The sequence below is a fragment of the Oncorhynchus tshawytscha genome, linkage group LG10 (assembly GCF_018296145.1).
Source record: "Oncorhynchus tshawytscha isolate Ot180627B linkage group LG10, Otsh_v2.0, whole genome shotgun sequence".
Taxonomy (NCBI): domain Eukaryota; kingdom Metazoa; phylum Chordata; class Actinopteri; order Salmoniformes; family Salmonidae; genus Oncorhynchus; species Oncorhynchus tshawytscha.
In genome coordinates this window covers 20,845,070-20,863,665 of record NC_056438.1, presented here as the reverse complement: position 1 = coordinate 20,863,665, position 18,596 = coordinate 20,845,070, and the positions used below count along the sequence as shown (strand labels likewise).

The following is an 18,596-nucleotide window of genomic DNA, read 5'->3' as shown; positions in this document are numbered from 1 at the left end:
GGTGGGTAGGTTTCTGCGGTCGTATTGCCAGGACCGGCCCATCGAGTGGTCTAGGTACGTCCCATGGCCCAAAACTCACTCCGTCACTCCTCGACGAACCTATCACCGTTTCAGTGTGTGTTGGGCTACCAGACGGTCCTGGCACCTTGGCATCCGAGTCGGACGAGGCTCCTGCGGTGAAGGAGTGGGTGCAGCGCTCCAAGGAGACCTGGAGGGCTGGCAGGAATCGCGCAAACAAGCCAGTGGACGGCAGAAGAGGAGTGCTGACCGCCAACGCAGTGGGGCCCCCTGCTTCCTGCACCTGACTTCTTCCTCCACTACACCCTGGGCTTTACAACATTCTTGCTCTTTTTCAACTAAATGGTTTATGTCACCATAGATCTGTCAGACCCATGTGGCAAAGTCATTATAGCTGTCACTATTCTTGACCTGTGAAACCTAGTGTCTAGTCACCACAGCTGACCCTTCAGGCCGGGATGACATTCCCCCTGTTCCCCCAGATCATGCTTAAAGGGGAAACCTGCAGTTCACACAATAACAAAGAGGCCACCAGACCGCTCTTTTTGAGGGATAGCACTAGAGAAATGTAACTACTCTCAAATTCATAGAAAAAGCTATGGATGCAAGGACAGAAGTTTTAACCATGTTTTAAAGCTATACAATGTTTTTTAAAATTTTTTTTTACAATTGGATTGATTACAAACAATGGAGTAAAGCATGCTTATATGTTGTGTTCTGATGGAGTGTGACAGTTGAACTAAGCTCCTGCTGCGTTAATAAGTGATATTCTTCAAGATTCAATTGGTATAACGTTATAGCATTCATTTCAAAGTCCAAAGATGGATGTAGCAATTGCTGATTAACCCCTTTAAATTAATCAGATCAGCACTACCACTTTGAGACACTTTTTGAATAGGTGCCCTGGTCCATAATAGTCATTCATGGTCCCTCAGATGGGGTTTTGTAACTTTGGTTCTTGCATAATGTACCAACTGACTGGGCACTGATTGGTAGAGGGCTCAGTCAGCTGTTACAAGCTCTCCTTTACAGGTTTGGCAGGGGTAAGCGTCATTGTATAAAAAATACCTCTTAACTAGGACTGGACATTGAGGCCGTTTTTCTGAAAGTATGTCACTTCACTTGCAAATGTGAATATCTGCATTTTCACATTTCTATATACCCGGTAACCTACTAATGGATCTAAAAAAAATAATGCAAAGTGTACATTGTTTTTCTTCCACAAATAATTATTTTATATGAATATGAATGTGGTCTGCACATTTATGAACGTGATTTGATAATTTTCATAGACTACCCCTGGACTCAATTAAATCACAATAAGGATGGGAATGTAGAGGTCCACAAAATTAGATTGCCATTTGAGCCAGTAATTTGGGTAACATAACTGACAGGCAGTATCTCCAATAGAGATGCCTAAAATAGATATTTGGCTCAATTATTGGATGAAACACAGACCGGCCTCTAACTGTTGAACCAATGAAAAATATCTATATTTGATTTACGGTCATATTGACCAATGATAAGTCAGTATGCTATTTTGGGTGTATCTCTCAAGAATGCGGGGTGGGCTTATCGAGATCATTCAGTACCTCACTGATGTACTCTGTCGGCGTGCGTTTGAGGGACGGGTGGTTGGAGTATTAGGAGTTGTCGGGCGATAGTGCACCACAAACGCTTAGTTCGGGAGGATACTTTTTTTTGCTAAAATATACTTAAAAAACAACAAAAGGAATCCCAGCGATGACTTAATACAGTAACTTCTCTCCGACTGCTGCATGTATACGCCTGTTTTGGCATCCCGCAAGTGACGGAATCAAGGTGTCGGTGAAAGCTAGCTGCTTGCTAACATCTTCCTTTCACATAGCATCATTAGCTTTGAAGCACATTGCAACTAGACCGCCGTGGGCCCCCTCAACGCAGGACAGCACCTTGCTAGTGCCGTTGCACGCTAGCTAACAAAGGTATCGTCGATAGTTTGCTAACGTTAGCTAGGTAGTGAGCTAACGTGAAGTTGACCGCTGGAGACGCTAACGTTAGCTATTCGTTGATCCCATAATCAACACCCAACTCCCCGATCCCTTCACCCCTCTCCCTCCACCTCCCGAAACACTGGAAATCCACAAGCGGCCGGAGAGCGGCGACGGGCCAGCGGCAGAGAAGCTGGGGGTGGTACCGGAACCGCACGGAGTCGTAGCGGCTCAATCAGAGAAGCCCAGTCGTGCGGACCTACCGACGACTATGGACGGGCTGGCGGTGGAGGTTCGCGGTTCGAACGGGGCCTTCTACAAGGTAAATGAAATAGTGCAGTGATTAACGTTAGCTAAGGATGCACAACTGGTAAACAATTGCAAATATTGATGTCGACAGAGTTTTGTTCTAACTAGCTAGCAAATACCAACTAGCGTTGGTAACGTTAACTAACTAGCTGGCAGCTTTGGTTAGCAGCATCATTCATTGAGAGTAGGCCCAAAAAATGTTAAGATCGCTATTCCTAGATTTTTTTTTTGTTCATCAGGTCACCGTTGGCCATTGTGGAGCACGCTTGTTGTGGCCTGGTTTTGGTCAATTCCAAATGTCAATTTTACACTTTGTTGGCTGTCTTGAGCTAGTCAGCTAACCATCTTCTCGGGGCACTCCTTTCTTTGGTAGGAGTTGCTAGCTAATCACTCACATTTGCTAGCGAGGATAAGGGCGGTGGAAGGATGGACAATCTAAAATGTTCTGAGATCTCGACCTGTTTGTTTACTGTCCCGGGTGAGACATAGCAAAGTAAGTAGCCTAACTGACGTAATGTATTTGATTAGTCTTTCTAAGCAGGTACCTACCATAAAGCTGTTAAATTATTTCCACTTTCTCACATTGTTCCTTAAGTTTTTTTTCTAACAATTTCTCGTTCAAACGAGGAGGCTGAGTCAGCCTACGTTAGTACAGTGAATCAAATTATTTACATTGATAGTCAGTCATATCATGGCTGTTTCCAAACATCACACTACAGTGACAACCAAATTAGGTGACTCAACATAAGGGAGTCAATGCATTCATTTTCATTATGAGGATGTCAGTTATTTTATTCAGTGATTCAAGTTGAGTCAAATGACTACATTTAACGTCAGTAAGGCAGAAGTCCCTGTGCAAATGCTTGCTGTAGTTTAGTAAAACAGACAGTTTGTGTACTGGCAGACAGTTGAATAGGCCCTAGTGATTTGCTAATGGTTGAATGGCTCAGTTGAGCCTGCCTGACAGTAACTGAAGAACTGAAGCAGGTGTTGGTGGAACAGGTGATCCTAATCTCAGCACCCTTTCAGTCCAAATTTTCATTCACTCTGTCCTGTTTTTTTTTCTCTAGCTCTGCTCTCCCCTTGTGGTTTAAACCCCTCAAACTCTGGACCTCGAAGACAGTTCCACTGCATTTTTTTTATTGCTTCCATCTAATTAGGGATGGATTTAGACCTTGGACACCAGGTGGGTGCCATTAATTATCAGGTAGAACAGAACCAACTGGTTCAGGATCTCGTAGGGTAAGAGTTTAATACCCCTGGTTTGGACTATATTTATTCTCCTCCTCCCTCACACCTGTTCTGTGAACTTTGCGACATTTTGTCTCTATGGCCTGAAAGTATACAATCCATTCACCTTTACAGTGCGTTTAGAAAGTATTCACACCTTTTTACATTTTGTTGCCTTACAGCCTTCATTTAAAATGTATTAAATTTAGATTTTTTTTTTGGGGGGGGGGTAACTGGCCTACACACTACCCCGTGATGTCAAAGTGGAATTGTGTTTTTGAAAATGTTTACCTATTCATTCAAATGAAAAGCTAAAGTGTCAGTGTTCAATCCCTTTGTTATGCTAGCCTAAATAAGTTCAGGAGTGAAAATGTGCATAAGAAGTCACATAATAAGTTGCATGGACTCTCTATGTGCATTAAGTGTTTTAACATGATTTTTGAATTACCCCATCTCTGTATTCCACACATACAATTATCTGTAAGATCCCTAATTCGAGTAGTGAATTTCAAACAGATTCAACCACAAAGACTTGGAAGGTTTTCCAATGCCTTGCAAAGAAGGGCACCATTGATAGATGGGTACAAAAACCCCCACATTGAATATACCTTCGAGCATGGTGAAGTTCATTATGCTTTGGATGGTGTATCAATACATCCAGTCACTACAAATATACAGGCGTCGTTCCTAACTGTTGCCGGAGAGGAATGAGGGTTACGCCGGGATTTCACCACGAGGCCAATGGTGACTTTAAAACAGTTACGAAGTTTAATGGCTGTGATATGATAGCACTGAGGATAGATCAACAACATTCTAGTACTCTACAATACTAACCTAATTGACAGAGTGAAAAGGAAGCCTGTATAGAATAAAGTAATGTGGCAAAGCAATTCACTTTTTGGCTTGAATACAAAGTGTTATGTTTGGGGCATATCCAACACATTACTGAGTATCACCACTAATTTCCAGCATAGTGCTGTCTGCATCATGTTGTGGGCATAGTTAAGGACTGGAGTTTTTCAGGATAAAAAAATGGAATTTAGCTAAGCACAGGGGAAATCCTATTGGGAAAACCTGTTTGTCTGCTTTCCATCAGACACTGGGAGATTAATTCACCTTTCAGCAGGACAATAGCCTAAAACACAAGGCTAAATCAACACTGAAGTTGATTAGCAAGAAGACAGTGAATGTCTAAGTGGCCAAGTTAGATTTGACTTAAATCTACATGAAAACCTATTGCAAGACCTGAAAATGGTTGTCTAGGAATGATTTAAAAAAATACAAATAAACAACAATGGGCAAATATTTGCACAATCCAGGTGTGGAAAGCTCTTAGACTTAACCAGAGTCTCAACTGTAAACACTGCCAAATGTGCTTCAAAGTATTGACTCGGTTGTAAATAAGATTTCTGTGTTCTATTTAAAAAAAAATATTTTACCCCTTTTTTCTCTTCAATTTCGTGGTATCCAATTGTTTAGTAACTACTATCTTGTCTCATCGCTACAACTCCCGTACAGGCTCGGGAGAGACGAAGGTTGAAAGTCATGCGTCCTCCGATACACAACCCAACCAAGCCGCACTGCTTCTTAACACAGCGCCATCCAACTCGGAAGCCAGCCGCACCAATGTGTCGGAGGAAACACCGTGCACCTGGCAACCTTGGTTAGCGCGCACTGCGCCCAGCCTGCCACAGGAGTCGCTGGTGCACAATGAGACAAGGATTTCCCTACCGGCCAAGCCCTCCCTAACCCGGACGACGCTAGGCCAATTGTGCATCGCCCCACAGACCTCCCGGTCGTGGCCGGTTATGACAGAGCCTGGGCGAGAACCCAGAGTCTCTGGTGGCACAGCTGGCGCTGCAGTACAGCACCCTTAACCACTGCGCCACCCGGGAGGCCCTTGTGTTCTATTTGAAACAATTTTGGTGAGAAAAAAAATCTCACTTTGTCCTCACGCATTATTTTGTGTAGATGAGTGAGAGTAAATTTTTATCCATTTTGAATTCGGGTTGTAACACATGTTGATTTTAAATCAAGGGGTATGAATACTTTCTGAAGGCACTGTACTAATCTCCTCTCGTTCATATCAAGCACACATTTCAAGCGTTTTCGACATCCCTTAATTTATCTAGGAAACCTGTGAGAGCAGCACCTTTGACTTCTTTATATATACAATATCAGTCAAAAGTTTGGACCGCCCTACTCATTCCATCGTTTTTCTTTGTTTTTACTGTTCTCTACTTTGTAGAATAATAGTGAAGACATCAAAACTATACAATAACACATTTGGAATCATGTATTAACCCAAAAAGTTTTAAACAAATATATTTGACCTTCAAAGTAGCCACCCTTTGCCTTGATGACAGCATTGTTTACTCTTGGCATTCTCTCAACCAGCTTCATGAGGTAGTCACCTGGAATGCATTTCAATTAACAGGTGTGCCTCGTTAAGTTTGTGTAATTTATTTTGTTAATGCATTTGAGCCAATCAGTTGTCTTGTGACAAGTTGAGGGGGTAGTAGTATAGAAGATCCGGAACCAATACACGCAGTCAGTCAGGAAAGCTAAGGCCAGCTTCTTCAGGCAGAAGTTTGCATCCTGTAGCTCCAACTCCAAAAAGTTCTGGGACACTGTGAAGTCCATGGAGAACAAGAGCACCTCCTCCCAGCTGCCCACTGCACTGAGGCTAGGTAACACGTTCACCACCGATAAATCCATGATTATCGAAAACTTCAATAAGCATTTCTCAACGGCTGGCCATGCCTTCCGCCTGGCTACTCCAACCTCGGCCAACAGCTCTGCCCCCGGCAGCTCCTCGCCCAAGCCTCTCCAGGTTCTCCTTTACCCAAATCCAGATAGCAGATGTTCTGAAAGAGCTGCAAAACCTGGACCCGTACAAATCAGCTGGGCTTGACAATCTGGACCCCCTATTTCTGAAACTTTCCGCCGCCATTGTCGCAACCCCTATTACCAGCCTGTTCAACCTCTCTTTCATATTGTCTGAGATTCCCAAGGATTGGAAAGCTGCCGCAGTCATCCCCCTCTTCAAAGGGGGAGACACCCTGGACCCAAACTGTTACAGACCTATATCCATCCTGCCCTGCCTATCTAAGGTCTTCGAAAGCCAAGTCAACAAACAGGTCACTGACCATCTCGAATCCCACCGTACCTTCTCCGCTGTGCAATCTGGTTTCCGAGCCGGTCACAGGTGCACCTCAGCAACACTCAAGGTACTAAATGATATCATAACCGCCATCGATAAAAGACAGTACTGTGCAGCCGTCTTCATTGACCTTGCCAAGGCTTTCGACTCTGTCAATCACCATATTCTTATCGGCAGACTCAGTAGCCTCGGTTTTTCGGATGACTGCCTTGCCTGGTTCACCAATTACTTTGCAGACAGAGTTCAGTGTGTCAAATCGGAGGGCATGCTGTCCGGTCCTCTGGCAGTCTCTATGGGGTGCCACAGGGTTCAATTCTCGGGCCGACTCTTTTCTCTGTATATATCAATGACGTTGCTCTTGCTGCGGGCGATTCCCTGATCCACCTCTACGCAGACGACACCATTCTATATACTTCCGGCCCGTCATTGGACACTGTGCTATCTAACCTCCAAACAAGCTTCAATGCCATACAACACTCCTTCCGTGGCCTCCAACTGCTCTTAAACGCTAGTAAAACCAAATGCATGCTTTTCAACCGATCGTTGCCTGCACCCGCATGCCCGACTAGCATCACCACCCTGGATGGTTCCGACCTTGAATATGTGGACATCTATAAGTACCTAGGTGTCTGGCTAGACTGCAAACTCTCCTTCCAGACTCATATCAAACATCTCCAATCGAAAATCAAATCAAGAGTCTGCTTTCTATTCCGCAACAAAGCCTCCTTCACTCACGCCGCCAAGCTTACCCTAGTAAAACTGACTATCCTTCCGATCCTCGACTTCGGCGATGTCATCTACAAAATGGCTTCCAACACTCTACTCAGCAAACTGGATGCAGTCTATCACAGTGCCATCCGTTTTGTCACTAAAGCACCTTATACCACCCACCACTGCGACCTGTATGCTCTGGTCGGCTGGCCCTCGTTACATATTCGTCGCCAGACCCACTGGCTCCAGGTCATCTACAAGTCCATGCTAGGTAAAGCTCCGCCTTATCTCAGTTCACTGGTCACGATGGCAACACCCATCCGTAGCACGCGCTCCAGCAGGTGTATCTCACTGATCATCCCTAAAGCCAACACCTCATTTGGCCGCCTTTCGTTCCAGTACTCTGCTGCCTGTGACTGGAACGAATTGCAAAATCGCTGAATTTGGAGACTTTTATCTCCCTCACCAACTTCAAACATCAGCTATTTGAGCAGCTAACCGATCGCTGCTGCTGTACATAGTCTATTGGTAAATAGCCCACCCATTTTCACCTACCTCATCCCCATACTGTTTTTATTTATTTACTTGCTCTTTTGCACACCAATATCTATACCTGTACGTGACCAATTGATCATTTATCCCTCCAGTGTTAATCTGCAAAATTGTAATTATTCGCCTACCTCCTCATGCCTTTTGCACACATTGTATATAGACTCCCCCCTTTGTTTTCTACTGTGTTATTGACTTGTTAATTGTTTATTCCATGTGTAACTCTGTGTTGTCTGCTCACACTGCTATGCTTTATCTTGGCCAGGTCGCAGTTGCAAATGAGAACTTGTTCTCAACTGGCCTACCTGGTTAAATAAAGGTAGCCCTATTTGGTAAAATACCAAGTCCATATTATGGCAAGAGAAATGACAGTCCATCGTTACGATAAGACATGGTCAGCCAATCCGGAAAATGTCAAGAACTTTTAAAGTTTATAAAAGTGCAGTCGCAAAAACCAACAAGCGCTATAATGAACCTGGCTCTCACGAGGACTGGACTGCCACAGGAATGGAAGACCCAGAGTTACCTCTGCTGCAGAGGATATGTTTATAAAAATAAATGCAAATAAATGCTTCGGATTTCAAGTACCAGACATCTCAACATCAACTGTTCAGAGGAGATTGCTTGAATCATTCATGGTTGAATTGCTGCAAAGAAACCACTATTAAAGGACACCAATAAGAAGAGACTTGCTTGGGCTAAGAAACACGAGTGATTGACATTAGACCGGTGGAAATCTGTCCTTTAGTCTGAGTCCAATTTTGCGATTTTTGGTTACAACTGCTTTGTCTTCGTGAGATGCAGGGTAAGTGGACGGATGCTCTCCGCACGTGTAGTTCCCACGTGAAGCATGGAGGAGGTTGTGTTATGGTGTGGGGCTGCTTTGCTGGTGACTCGAGGGGCTTTATTTAGAATTCAAGGCACACGTAACCAGTATGGCTACCACAGCATTCTGCAGTGATACGCCATCCCATCTGTTTTTTCAACAGGATAATGACCCAAAACACCTCCAGGCTGGGTAAGGGCTATTTTACCGAGAGAGTGATGGAGTGCTGCATCAGATGACCTGGCCTCCCCAATTCCCCGACCTCAACCAAATTGAAATGGTTCGAGATTATTTGAACCGCAGCATGAAGGAAATGCAGCCAAAAAATGCTCAGTATATGTGGGAACTCCTTTAAGACTGTTGGAAAAGCATTCCTCATGATGCTGGTTGAGAGAATGCCAAGAGTAAACAAAGCTGTCATCAAGGCAAAGGGTGGCTACTTTGAATAATAAAACATCAAAATATATTTTGATTTAAAATTTGATTGTTTACTACCTGATTCCATATGTGTTTTCATCGTTAATTCTTCACTTATTCTACAATGTAGAAAATAGTAAAATTAAAGAGAAACCCTTGAATGAGCAGGCATGTCCAAACTTTTGACTGGTTATGTATATATGTATTTATTGGGGTGGCAGGTAGCCTAGTGGTTAGCGCTTTGGGCCAGTAGCTGAAAGGTTATTAGATTCAATCCCCGAGCTGACAAGGTCAAAATCTGTCGTTCTGTCCCTGAACAAGGCCGTCACTGCAAATAAGAATTTGTTCCTTAATGACTTGCCTAGCTAAATAAAAAATGACAAACTATAGTTAAGTTTGGGGTCACTTGGAAATGTCCCTTTAAAAAAGCACTTTTGCCCATTAAAATAACATCAAATTGATCAGAAATACAGTGTAGACATTAATGTCGTAAATGACTATTGTAGCTGTAAATGGCAGATTCTTTTTTTAATGGAATTTCTACATAGGCGTACACAGGCCCATTATCAGCAACCATCACTTCTGTGTTCCAGTGGCACGTTTTAGCTAATCCAAGTTCATTTTAAAAGGCTAATTGATCATTAGAAAACCCTTTTGCAATTGTGTTAGCACAGCTGAAAACTGTTCTGATAAAAGAAGCAATAGAACTGTCCTTTCGACTAGCTGAGTATCTGGCGCATCAGCATTTGTGGTTTCGATTTACAGGCTCAAAATGTCCAGAAACAAAGAACCAACTTCTGAAACTCATCAGTCTATTATTGTTCTGAGAAATGAAGGCTATTCCATGTGAGAAATGTATGAGATCTTCAGTTTCCTGGCCAGCGCTGTGTACTACACCCTTCACAGACCAGCGCAAACTGGCTCTAACCAGACGAGGAAAAAGGAGTGGGAGGCCCCGGTGTACTTGTCCGATTACTCAATTGTGCACAAGTGTCTAGTTTGAGAAACAGACACCTCGCAAGTCCTCAACTGGCAGATTCATTAAATAGTACCCCGCACAACACTAGTCTCTAACGTCAACAGTGAAGAGGCGACTTCGGGATGTTGGCCTTCTCAAATAACTTCTCAATATTGTTTAGTCCATTTCGAGAGAACGTGGGAAAAAATATAATAGGCTTCCACAGTCTCTCCCTGTGTATTCCTAAAGGTAAGGATGCACAGTATATCGGTGAACATATCGGTATCGGACCAACATCTGTCGGCTGATGCGCAAAACCGATGTCAAAGCTGACTTGCATACCTAAATAATGTAGGTACATGACGTAATGACGCCACGTAAAAAAAATTGCGCTACACGTGCAACACCATTCCTAACCTACCCCACAATGTCTGCTGTGTGAGTCAAGCAGTCATTTGAAAGAGTAACAATTTCAGTGAGACGACAACTTGAAGGCGAAGTCCATTAATGCCAAGAGAATTAATTTCATTGCCCTTGACAATCAACCGTTCTGTCGTGGGTGACGTTGGCTTTCGCCGACTGGTCAAGCACGGTTAACACTACCAAGTGCGCTATTTTTCCGATAATGTCCTACTGGAGTTACACAGTAATAGCATCACTGCTATTAGCTTCATGACATACATACTATGGAATGGTGTATAGGTCTTTGCGTGTCAAAAAAGAGACGGTAGCCCTGTCAAAGCTGTACAAAAAAGTCAGCAAACACTGGCCACGAACGATGTGTTTACAATTCTGCGTTGGTAATAGAGCATCATTTGTTCGACTGCAACTTCTGTGTTAGCTAGCTTTAGCTTGGTACCTAGCTAGCACCAATACAACCAGCCTGCAAACAATGACCAGTAAAAACTGCAGTCATTTTCATTATTCTTAGCAATGATTTGGGAATCCTTGCAAGTATTGACTAGGTTGCCACTTGTTGTTCACCTATTGAAATTGAACTTGAGTTCACAAAAATGAATATCTAGCCAGCTACCTAACCCTGTTGCCCAAAGCTAACGTTATAAGTAGCCAGCAAGCTTCATGTGGCTAGTGAGGTCTTGACCGGGTTGTGTGTTGTGAAGCTAGCCAAATTAAGGCATAGGCATAATAGTGGAATTTGCAGTTAGTCAATGACTGATGCAAATTAATACAAATAGTAGAATTGTACCATACTTTCATTTTGAACGCTAACTGCAAAGTCCATTATTGTGGCTAATCCTTATTGTGGCTAGCTTCACTTAGATGGGTCCAGCCCTCATTAATCAAATAAGAATTGTCTTATAAATTAGGGTTATTTTAGATGACAGCTATATAGTTAGCTAGATTGTCATTTTGATATGTTTTTGGGGAAGAACATTGTTTGCACAAGTTCCACAGACGTGTGACTAACAGAAATGGAATAATGTGTCCCTGAACAAAAGGGGTCAAAATCAAAAGTCAGTATCTGGTGTGGCCACCAGCTTCATTAAGTACTGCAGTGCATCTCCTCCTCATGGACTGCACCAGATTTTCCATTTCTTGCTGTGAGATCTTACCCCGCTCTTCCACCAAGGCACCTGCAAGTTCCTGGACATTTCTGGGGGAAATGGCCCTAGCCCTCACCCTCCGATCCAACAGGTCCCAGACGTGCTCAATGGCATTCGGGTCCGGGCTCTTCGCTGGCCATGGCAGAACACTGACATACCTGTGTTGCAGGACATCACGCACAGAACGAGCACTATGGCTGGTAGCATTGTCATGTTGGAGGGTCATGTCAGGATGAGCCTGCAGGAAGGGTACCACATGAGGGAGGAGGGTGTCTTCCCTGTAACGCACAGCGTTGAGATTGAGCTTGATGTCATTGCAGGCAGTCTGATGCTGTTACATGACTGCAAACAAAGACCACCCCAGACCATGAGGGACCCTCCACCTCCAAATCGATCCCACTCCAGAGTACAAGCTAGAAGCCGATTTCAAGTTTTCATAACAATCGAAATCGGTATTTTTTAAAATGTATTTTTTAAGACCTTTATTTAACTAGGCAAGTCAGTTAAGAACACATTCTTATTTTCAATGATGGCCTAGGAACGGTGGGATAACTGCCTTGTTCAGGGGCAGAAAGACATATATTTTCATCTTGTCAGTTCGGGGATCCAATCCTGCAACCTTACAGTCAACTCGTCCCACGCAATAATGACCTGCCTCTCTCTCGTTGCACTCCACGAGGAGACTGCCTGTTACGCGAATGCAGTAAGCCAAGGTAAGTTGCTAGCTAGCATTAAACTTATCTTATAAAAAATAATCAATCATAATCACTAGTTAACTACACATGGTAGATGATATTACTAGATATTATCTAGCGTGTCCTGGGTTGCATATAATCTGACAGAGCATACAAGTATCTAAGTATCTGACTGAGCGGTGGTAGGCAGAAGCAGGCGCGTAAACATTCATTCAAACAGCACTTTCGTGCGTTTTGCCAGCAGCTCTTCGTTGTGCGTCAAGCATTGCGCTGTTTATGACTTCAAGCCTATCAACTCCCGAGATGAGGCTGGTGTAACGGAAGTGAAATGGCTAGCTAGTTAGCGCGTGCTAATAGCGTTTCAAACGTCACTCGCTCTGAGCCTTCTAGCAGTTGTTCCCCTTGCTCTGCATGGGTAACGCTGCTTCGATGGTGTTGTGTTGCTGGTTCGAGCCCAGGGAGGAGCGAGGAGAGGGACGGAAGCTATACTGTTACACTGGCAGTACTAAAGTGTCTTTAAGAACATCCAATAGTCAAAGGTTAATGAAATACCAATGGTATAGGGGGAAATGGTCCTATAATTCCTATAATAACTACCACCAAAAACTTCTTACCTGGGAATATTGAAGACTCATGTTAAAAGGAACCACCAGCTTTCATATGTTCTCATGTTCTGAGCAAGGAACTTAAACGTTAGCTTTCTTACGTTGCACACATTGCACTTTCACCCCTCCAACACTTTGTTTTTGCATTATTTAAACCAAATTGAGCATGTTTCATTATTTACTTGAGACTAAATTGATTTTATTGATGTATTATATTAAGTTAAAATAAGTGTTCATTCAGTATTGTTGTAATTGTCATTATTACAAATAAATGAATAAAAAATTCATCCGGTTTAATCGGTATTAGCTTTTTTGGTCCTCCAATATTTGGCATCGGGGTTGAAAAAGCATTACCGGTCGACCTCTAGTACAGGCCCGGTCGACCTCATTTGTGTCTTAAGTTTTCATAACTGTGACCTTAATTGCCTACCATCTGTAAGCTGTTAGTGTCTTAACTCACCCATCCCATCCCGTTAGCAGGATCATTTTCGTCAACATCCGCTGAATTGCCAAATTCAAATGAAATGACTCAAAATATTACATTTTTATGAAATCACAAGTGCAATATAGCAAAACACAGTTTAGCTTGGTGTTAATCCACCTGGTGTGTCAGATTTCAAAAAAAGCTTTTCAGCGAAAGCATACCAAGCGTTGATGTAAGGACATCTCTTTCAGCAGACAGAACATTACAAACAGCTAGCAGCCAAGTAGATTGGTCACGAAAGTCAGAAAAGCAGTAAAATGAATGGCTTACCTTTGATCTTCGGATGTTTGCAGTCATGAGACTCCCAGTTACACAAATGTTCCTTTTGTTCCATAAAGATTATTTTTATATCCAAAATACGTCCATTTGTCAGTTGTGTGAACTGCAGGTTTCCCCTTTAAGCGTGATCTGGAGGACCAGGGGGAATGTTGTCCCTGCTTGAGGGGTCAGCTGTGGTGACTAGACACTAGGTTTCACAGGTCAAGAATAATGACCGCTATAATGACTTTGCCACATGGAGATCTGTGGTGACATAAACCATTTAGTTGAAAAGGAGCAAGAATGGGAATGTCATTGGCTGATCTTGCTCTTTGTTAACATCTATCATGCTGGCTGAATGTTGTGACGGCTCTGTCGATGGCACACTTGGATTTGGGGAGTTTCTCCAATTCTTCTCTGCAGATCCTCTCAAGCTCTGTCAGATTGGATGGGGAGCATTGCTGCACAGCTATATCAGTTCTGTTATACTCAGACAATATTTTGACAGTTTTGGAAACTTTAGAGTTTTCTATCCTAATCTGATAATTATATGCATATTCTGGGCCTGAGAAATAGGCAGTTTCATTTCGGTTTGTTTTTCATCCAAACATCAAAATACTACCCCCTACACTCAAGTTAACGACCGTTCCACAGGTGCATGTTCATTAATTGTTTATGGTTCATTAAACAAGCATGGGGAACAGTGTTTAACACTTTACGATGAAGATCTGTGAATTTATTTGGATTTTTACAAATGTTCTTTGAAAGACACGGTACTGAAAAAGGGATGTTTTTTTTTAAATTTAGTTTATGTATATGTATAGATCTGGTTTTCTTGAGCGGATGGTCATGGGGCCAAATAAATTGTGGACAGGAACTTAACCACAAGAAGCCGAAATGGATATATTTGACTAAAACTCCATTTCAAACCTTGCTTAAATTTTGTATACGATCACATGTACACTATATATACAAATGAATGGATTTGGCTATTTCAGCCACACTCGTTGCTGACAGGTGCATAAAATTGAGCACACAGCCATGCAATTGCCATAAACAAACTGAAGAGCTCAGTGACTTTCAACACGTTTCCAACAAGTCTTTCAAAATTCTGCCCTGCTAGTGCTGCTCTGGAAAGTGCTGTTATTGTGAAGTGTAAGCATCTAGGATCAACAACGGCTCAGCCTCCAAGTGGTAGGGCACAAGCTCACAGAACAGGACCGCGGAGTGCTGAAGCGCTTAGCGTGTAAAAATCATCTGTCTTCGGTTGCAACACTCGCTACCGAGCTCTCAAACTGCCTCTGGAACAATGTCGGGAGCTTCATGAAATGGGTTTCCATGGCCGAGCAGCAACACAAAAGCCGAAGATCACCATATGCAATGCCAAGCGTCGGCTCGAGTGACAAAGCTCGCTGCCATTGGACTCTGGATCATTGGAAGGGCATTCTCCTGGAGTGATGAATCTCTTCACCATATGGCAGTCCGATGGACCGATCTGGGTTTGGCTGATGCCAGGAGAATGCTACCTGCCTCAATGCATAGTGCTAACTAAAGTTTGAAGGAAGAATGTCTCGGGCTGTTTTTCATGGTTCGAGCTTGGTCCCTTTAGTTTCAGTGAAGGGTAATCTAAACGATACAGCATACAATGACATTGTACAAAGAGAGTAGACATTGTACAAAGTGCTTCCAACTTTGTGGCAACAGTTTGGGGAAGGCCCTTTACGGTTTCAGCATGACACTGCCCCCTTGCACAAAGCGAGTTCCATACAGAAATGGTTTGTCGAGATCGGTGTGGAAGAACTTGCCTGGCCTACACAGAGCACTGACCTCAATCCCATCGAACACCTTGGATGATTTGGAACGCCGGCTGCGAACCAGCCCTAATCGCCTGACATTGGTGCTCGACCTCAATAATAATCTTGTGGCTGAATGGAAGCAAGTACACGCAGCAGTGTTCCAACTTCTAGTGGAAAGCCTTCCCAGAAGATTGTAGGCTCTTATAGCATTATGCGTGGGAATACTTTGGAACAGATTTCCAATATTCAAGTGACTTGGAGATTTGCTGGTATTTGTGGTCTTGTGTCCAATATTAAAACAGAATAAAAAATACCTTCCTTACACAGGTGCTAACAGAGACGTCGTCCTATACCAGGGTTGTGTAGAGTAGACCTGGCACCCCCACGCCAGAGTGGTCCGTCTTTGGGCATGTGGGGAGTTATCCTAGTGCAGCACATGGCCGGAGAAGGAGTGACCTCACTGTACCACCGGGAATGACACTCTAACCTCTGCACTCATGCCAAAAGGCATGCCTGGCCTTTGACCTGGTAGTAAAATGAACACCATTCATTAGAACTACTTCAGTAAGCCATGTATTGGAATATACTATGCCTGTCTCCTTTCATCAAACAAGGCAGCTATCCAAAGTGTTTTATTTTCTTCTCCCCCCCCTCTGGTAACTACTAGCTAGCTCGTCTCTGTAGCACTAGCCTGCAGTTTGAGTGACAGCAACACAGACAGTGGCAGTTTGAATTGCACTGTCACAACACAATCTGGCGTCCCTCTGGCTCATTGGCCGTCTCTCTCTGGGGCCGTCTCTCTCTGCCTAAAAGTGGCAGCAGTAGAACTGAAGTTATTGTTAGATTGTGTAGTATAAGGGAATCTGATGCTATCACTTGTAAGGCCTTTCAGTATGCATAACGCCTGCGCTGCCTCTCGAAACCTTAGGTTTCCTTTCCAGCAGGTGAAGCTCTGACAATCACTCTCCCTCTCAGGCCCTAGTGCCACTGCCAGCGACCTCTTGGCCCCATATAAGGCAGTGTAACACTGAGCACCATGGCAACCTCCCTCCTACTCCCAACTGTCACCCTTACCGGGAGTTAATGGCACAGTGTGACAGATCTGTGGAGGGCTGACTGATGGATGGGGGACAGATTTGGAGGAGGAGTCTCTTGTAATGGCTGTTGATCCAGTATCACTTAACTTTCTCCAGTGGGGCGGGTCGTGTTGTGCACTTTTGATCTGCGTGCACGCTTGTGCAGTCGGACCTAGGGTTGTGGCGGTCATGGAATTGTGGATAGCTGCCAGCCAAATTACTGCGTTCGCCGTAGTAACCGTTCGAACAGCAACACATTTTTACTCCTGTTTTCTCCTCTGCTCCTGACTGCATGTACCGCAATACAAATCGAATGTATAATACAGGCGTCCTCATTCAAGTCAGAGACGATAATGAGTGGACTGGCGACCATTGCTAGTGTACGCATGGGAGCAAAACAAGGTAAAAGGATGTGTAACCTTCAATGTGCCGTGATTTGTTGATTCAACTCGACTAACATGACAAACACTCCATTGCTTGAGCCACTTCGGTCAACATTTGAATAAACATTCTACATTTTTGCAAGGCGCAACAATGTTTCCTCACATTGAGTCCATGTTACTGTAGAAAAGGACTCGACTGCACGAATGCCCCCCCCGCCCCCTCTTCAGTCAGCCATTTGTTCCACTGGTTTTATTTTCAGGACTCTTCATCCAAAATCGTGCCGGCCCTAGAGACCTGTTTTTACCCTCTGACATGCATACGCATCAACCTTTTCTCCTCTTTTTCAGGGGTTCATCAAAGATGTCCATGAAGACTCACTCACAATAGTATTTGAAAACAAGTAAGTTGTTATTTACACTCGTGACGTGTAGTAGCTCCTCTATTTGTGAGTTACTGAGTCACAGGTTTTATTCTAGTTAGACACACACACCAGCCTGCCCACGCTGCTCGAGTCATCGCTCTCCTTGTTTGTTTTACTTTCTTCCTGAAATCCCCATTTCAGCACCACCTGTGCTCGGGACACGGCTGTCCACAAAACCCTTTATAGTAGCTCCTACCCCCCCCGTTCCTCTTCCTCTAGTTGACTCTGTCTGTCTGTGGTGTCCCTAAATATAGTCCTCTGAGGTATACAGGCAGGCGTACTGGACAGTGGCCCCTGACATTCTTGGGATGGTTCTGCTGTTCCAACCCCCCGCCTTGTGGAGGAGTAGCTGTTTGTGTGACATACTACATGACTGATTGAAACCTGTGCTTTCTATGAGTGCCTGCTTTGTTCATATTGTCACCAATATCCTCAACCTGTGTACAGTTCAACCTTATTTTACATGAATGCTAGCCTATATTAAAACTATCATGAACCCCCTCACTTGGTGAGCATAAGTATCTTTCTGTGAATTTGTTAACGAAGCTGCAGTCCATTGAGCTGTTTTTAGGCCGAGCTCTCGTTTTTAGTGTTTTAGATAAATGTACGCACACTACCTCCCCGATATACTAGTTCTGTAATCCACTGACGTTTATGATGATGATTCTAATCGTCTCACTTTGCCTTTATACACACAGTCTATATGTAGATGATTTATCTACTGTAGATTATAGGTGCCATCTTAGGATCAAATGTAATTGAGTTACACCCAGTAAGTTTATGGCTTTTCCCATTGCAAAAATACAGTTGAATTCAGAAGTTTACATCTACTTATATTGGAGTCATTAACTTGTTTTTCAACTACTCCACAAATTTCTTGTTAACAAACTATAGTTTTGGGAAGTTGGTTTGGGCATCTACTTTGTGCACGACACAAGTAATTTTTCCAACAATTGTTTACAGACAGATTTCACTTATAATTCACTGTAACACAATTCCAGTGGGTCAGAAGTTTACTTATACTAAATTGACTGTGCCTTTAAACAGCTTGGAAAATTCCAGAAAATGTCATGGCTTTAGAAGCTTCTGATAGGCTAATTGACATCATTTGAGTCAATTGGAGGTTACCTGTGGATGTATTTCAAGGCCTACCTTCAAACT

General features: G+C 43.5%; 1 protein-coding gene across 4 annotated transcripts in view; it reads left to right on the top strand.

Annotated features, from left to right (window-relative positions):
- Positions 1–1,610: 1,610 nt before the first annotated feature.
- LOC112259910 (fragile X mental retardation syndrome-related protein 1) overlaps positions 1,611–18,596 on the top strand; it is a 33,452-nt gene continuing 16,466 nt past the window's right edge. For all 4 annotated transcript variants that reach the window (XM_024434608.2, XM_024434605.2, XM_024434607.2 and 1 more), the window contains exons 1-2: positions 1,611–2,310; positions 17,362–17,414. In XM_024434608.2, the coding sequence (XP_024290376.1) occupies positions 2,260–2,310; positions 17,362–17,414 (104 nt within the window). In that variant the 5' untranslated portion in view covers positions 1,611–2,259. The remainder of the gene's footprint in view (positions 2,311–17,361; positions 17,415–18,596) is intronic.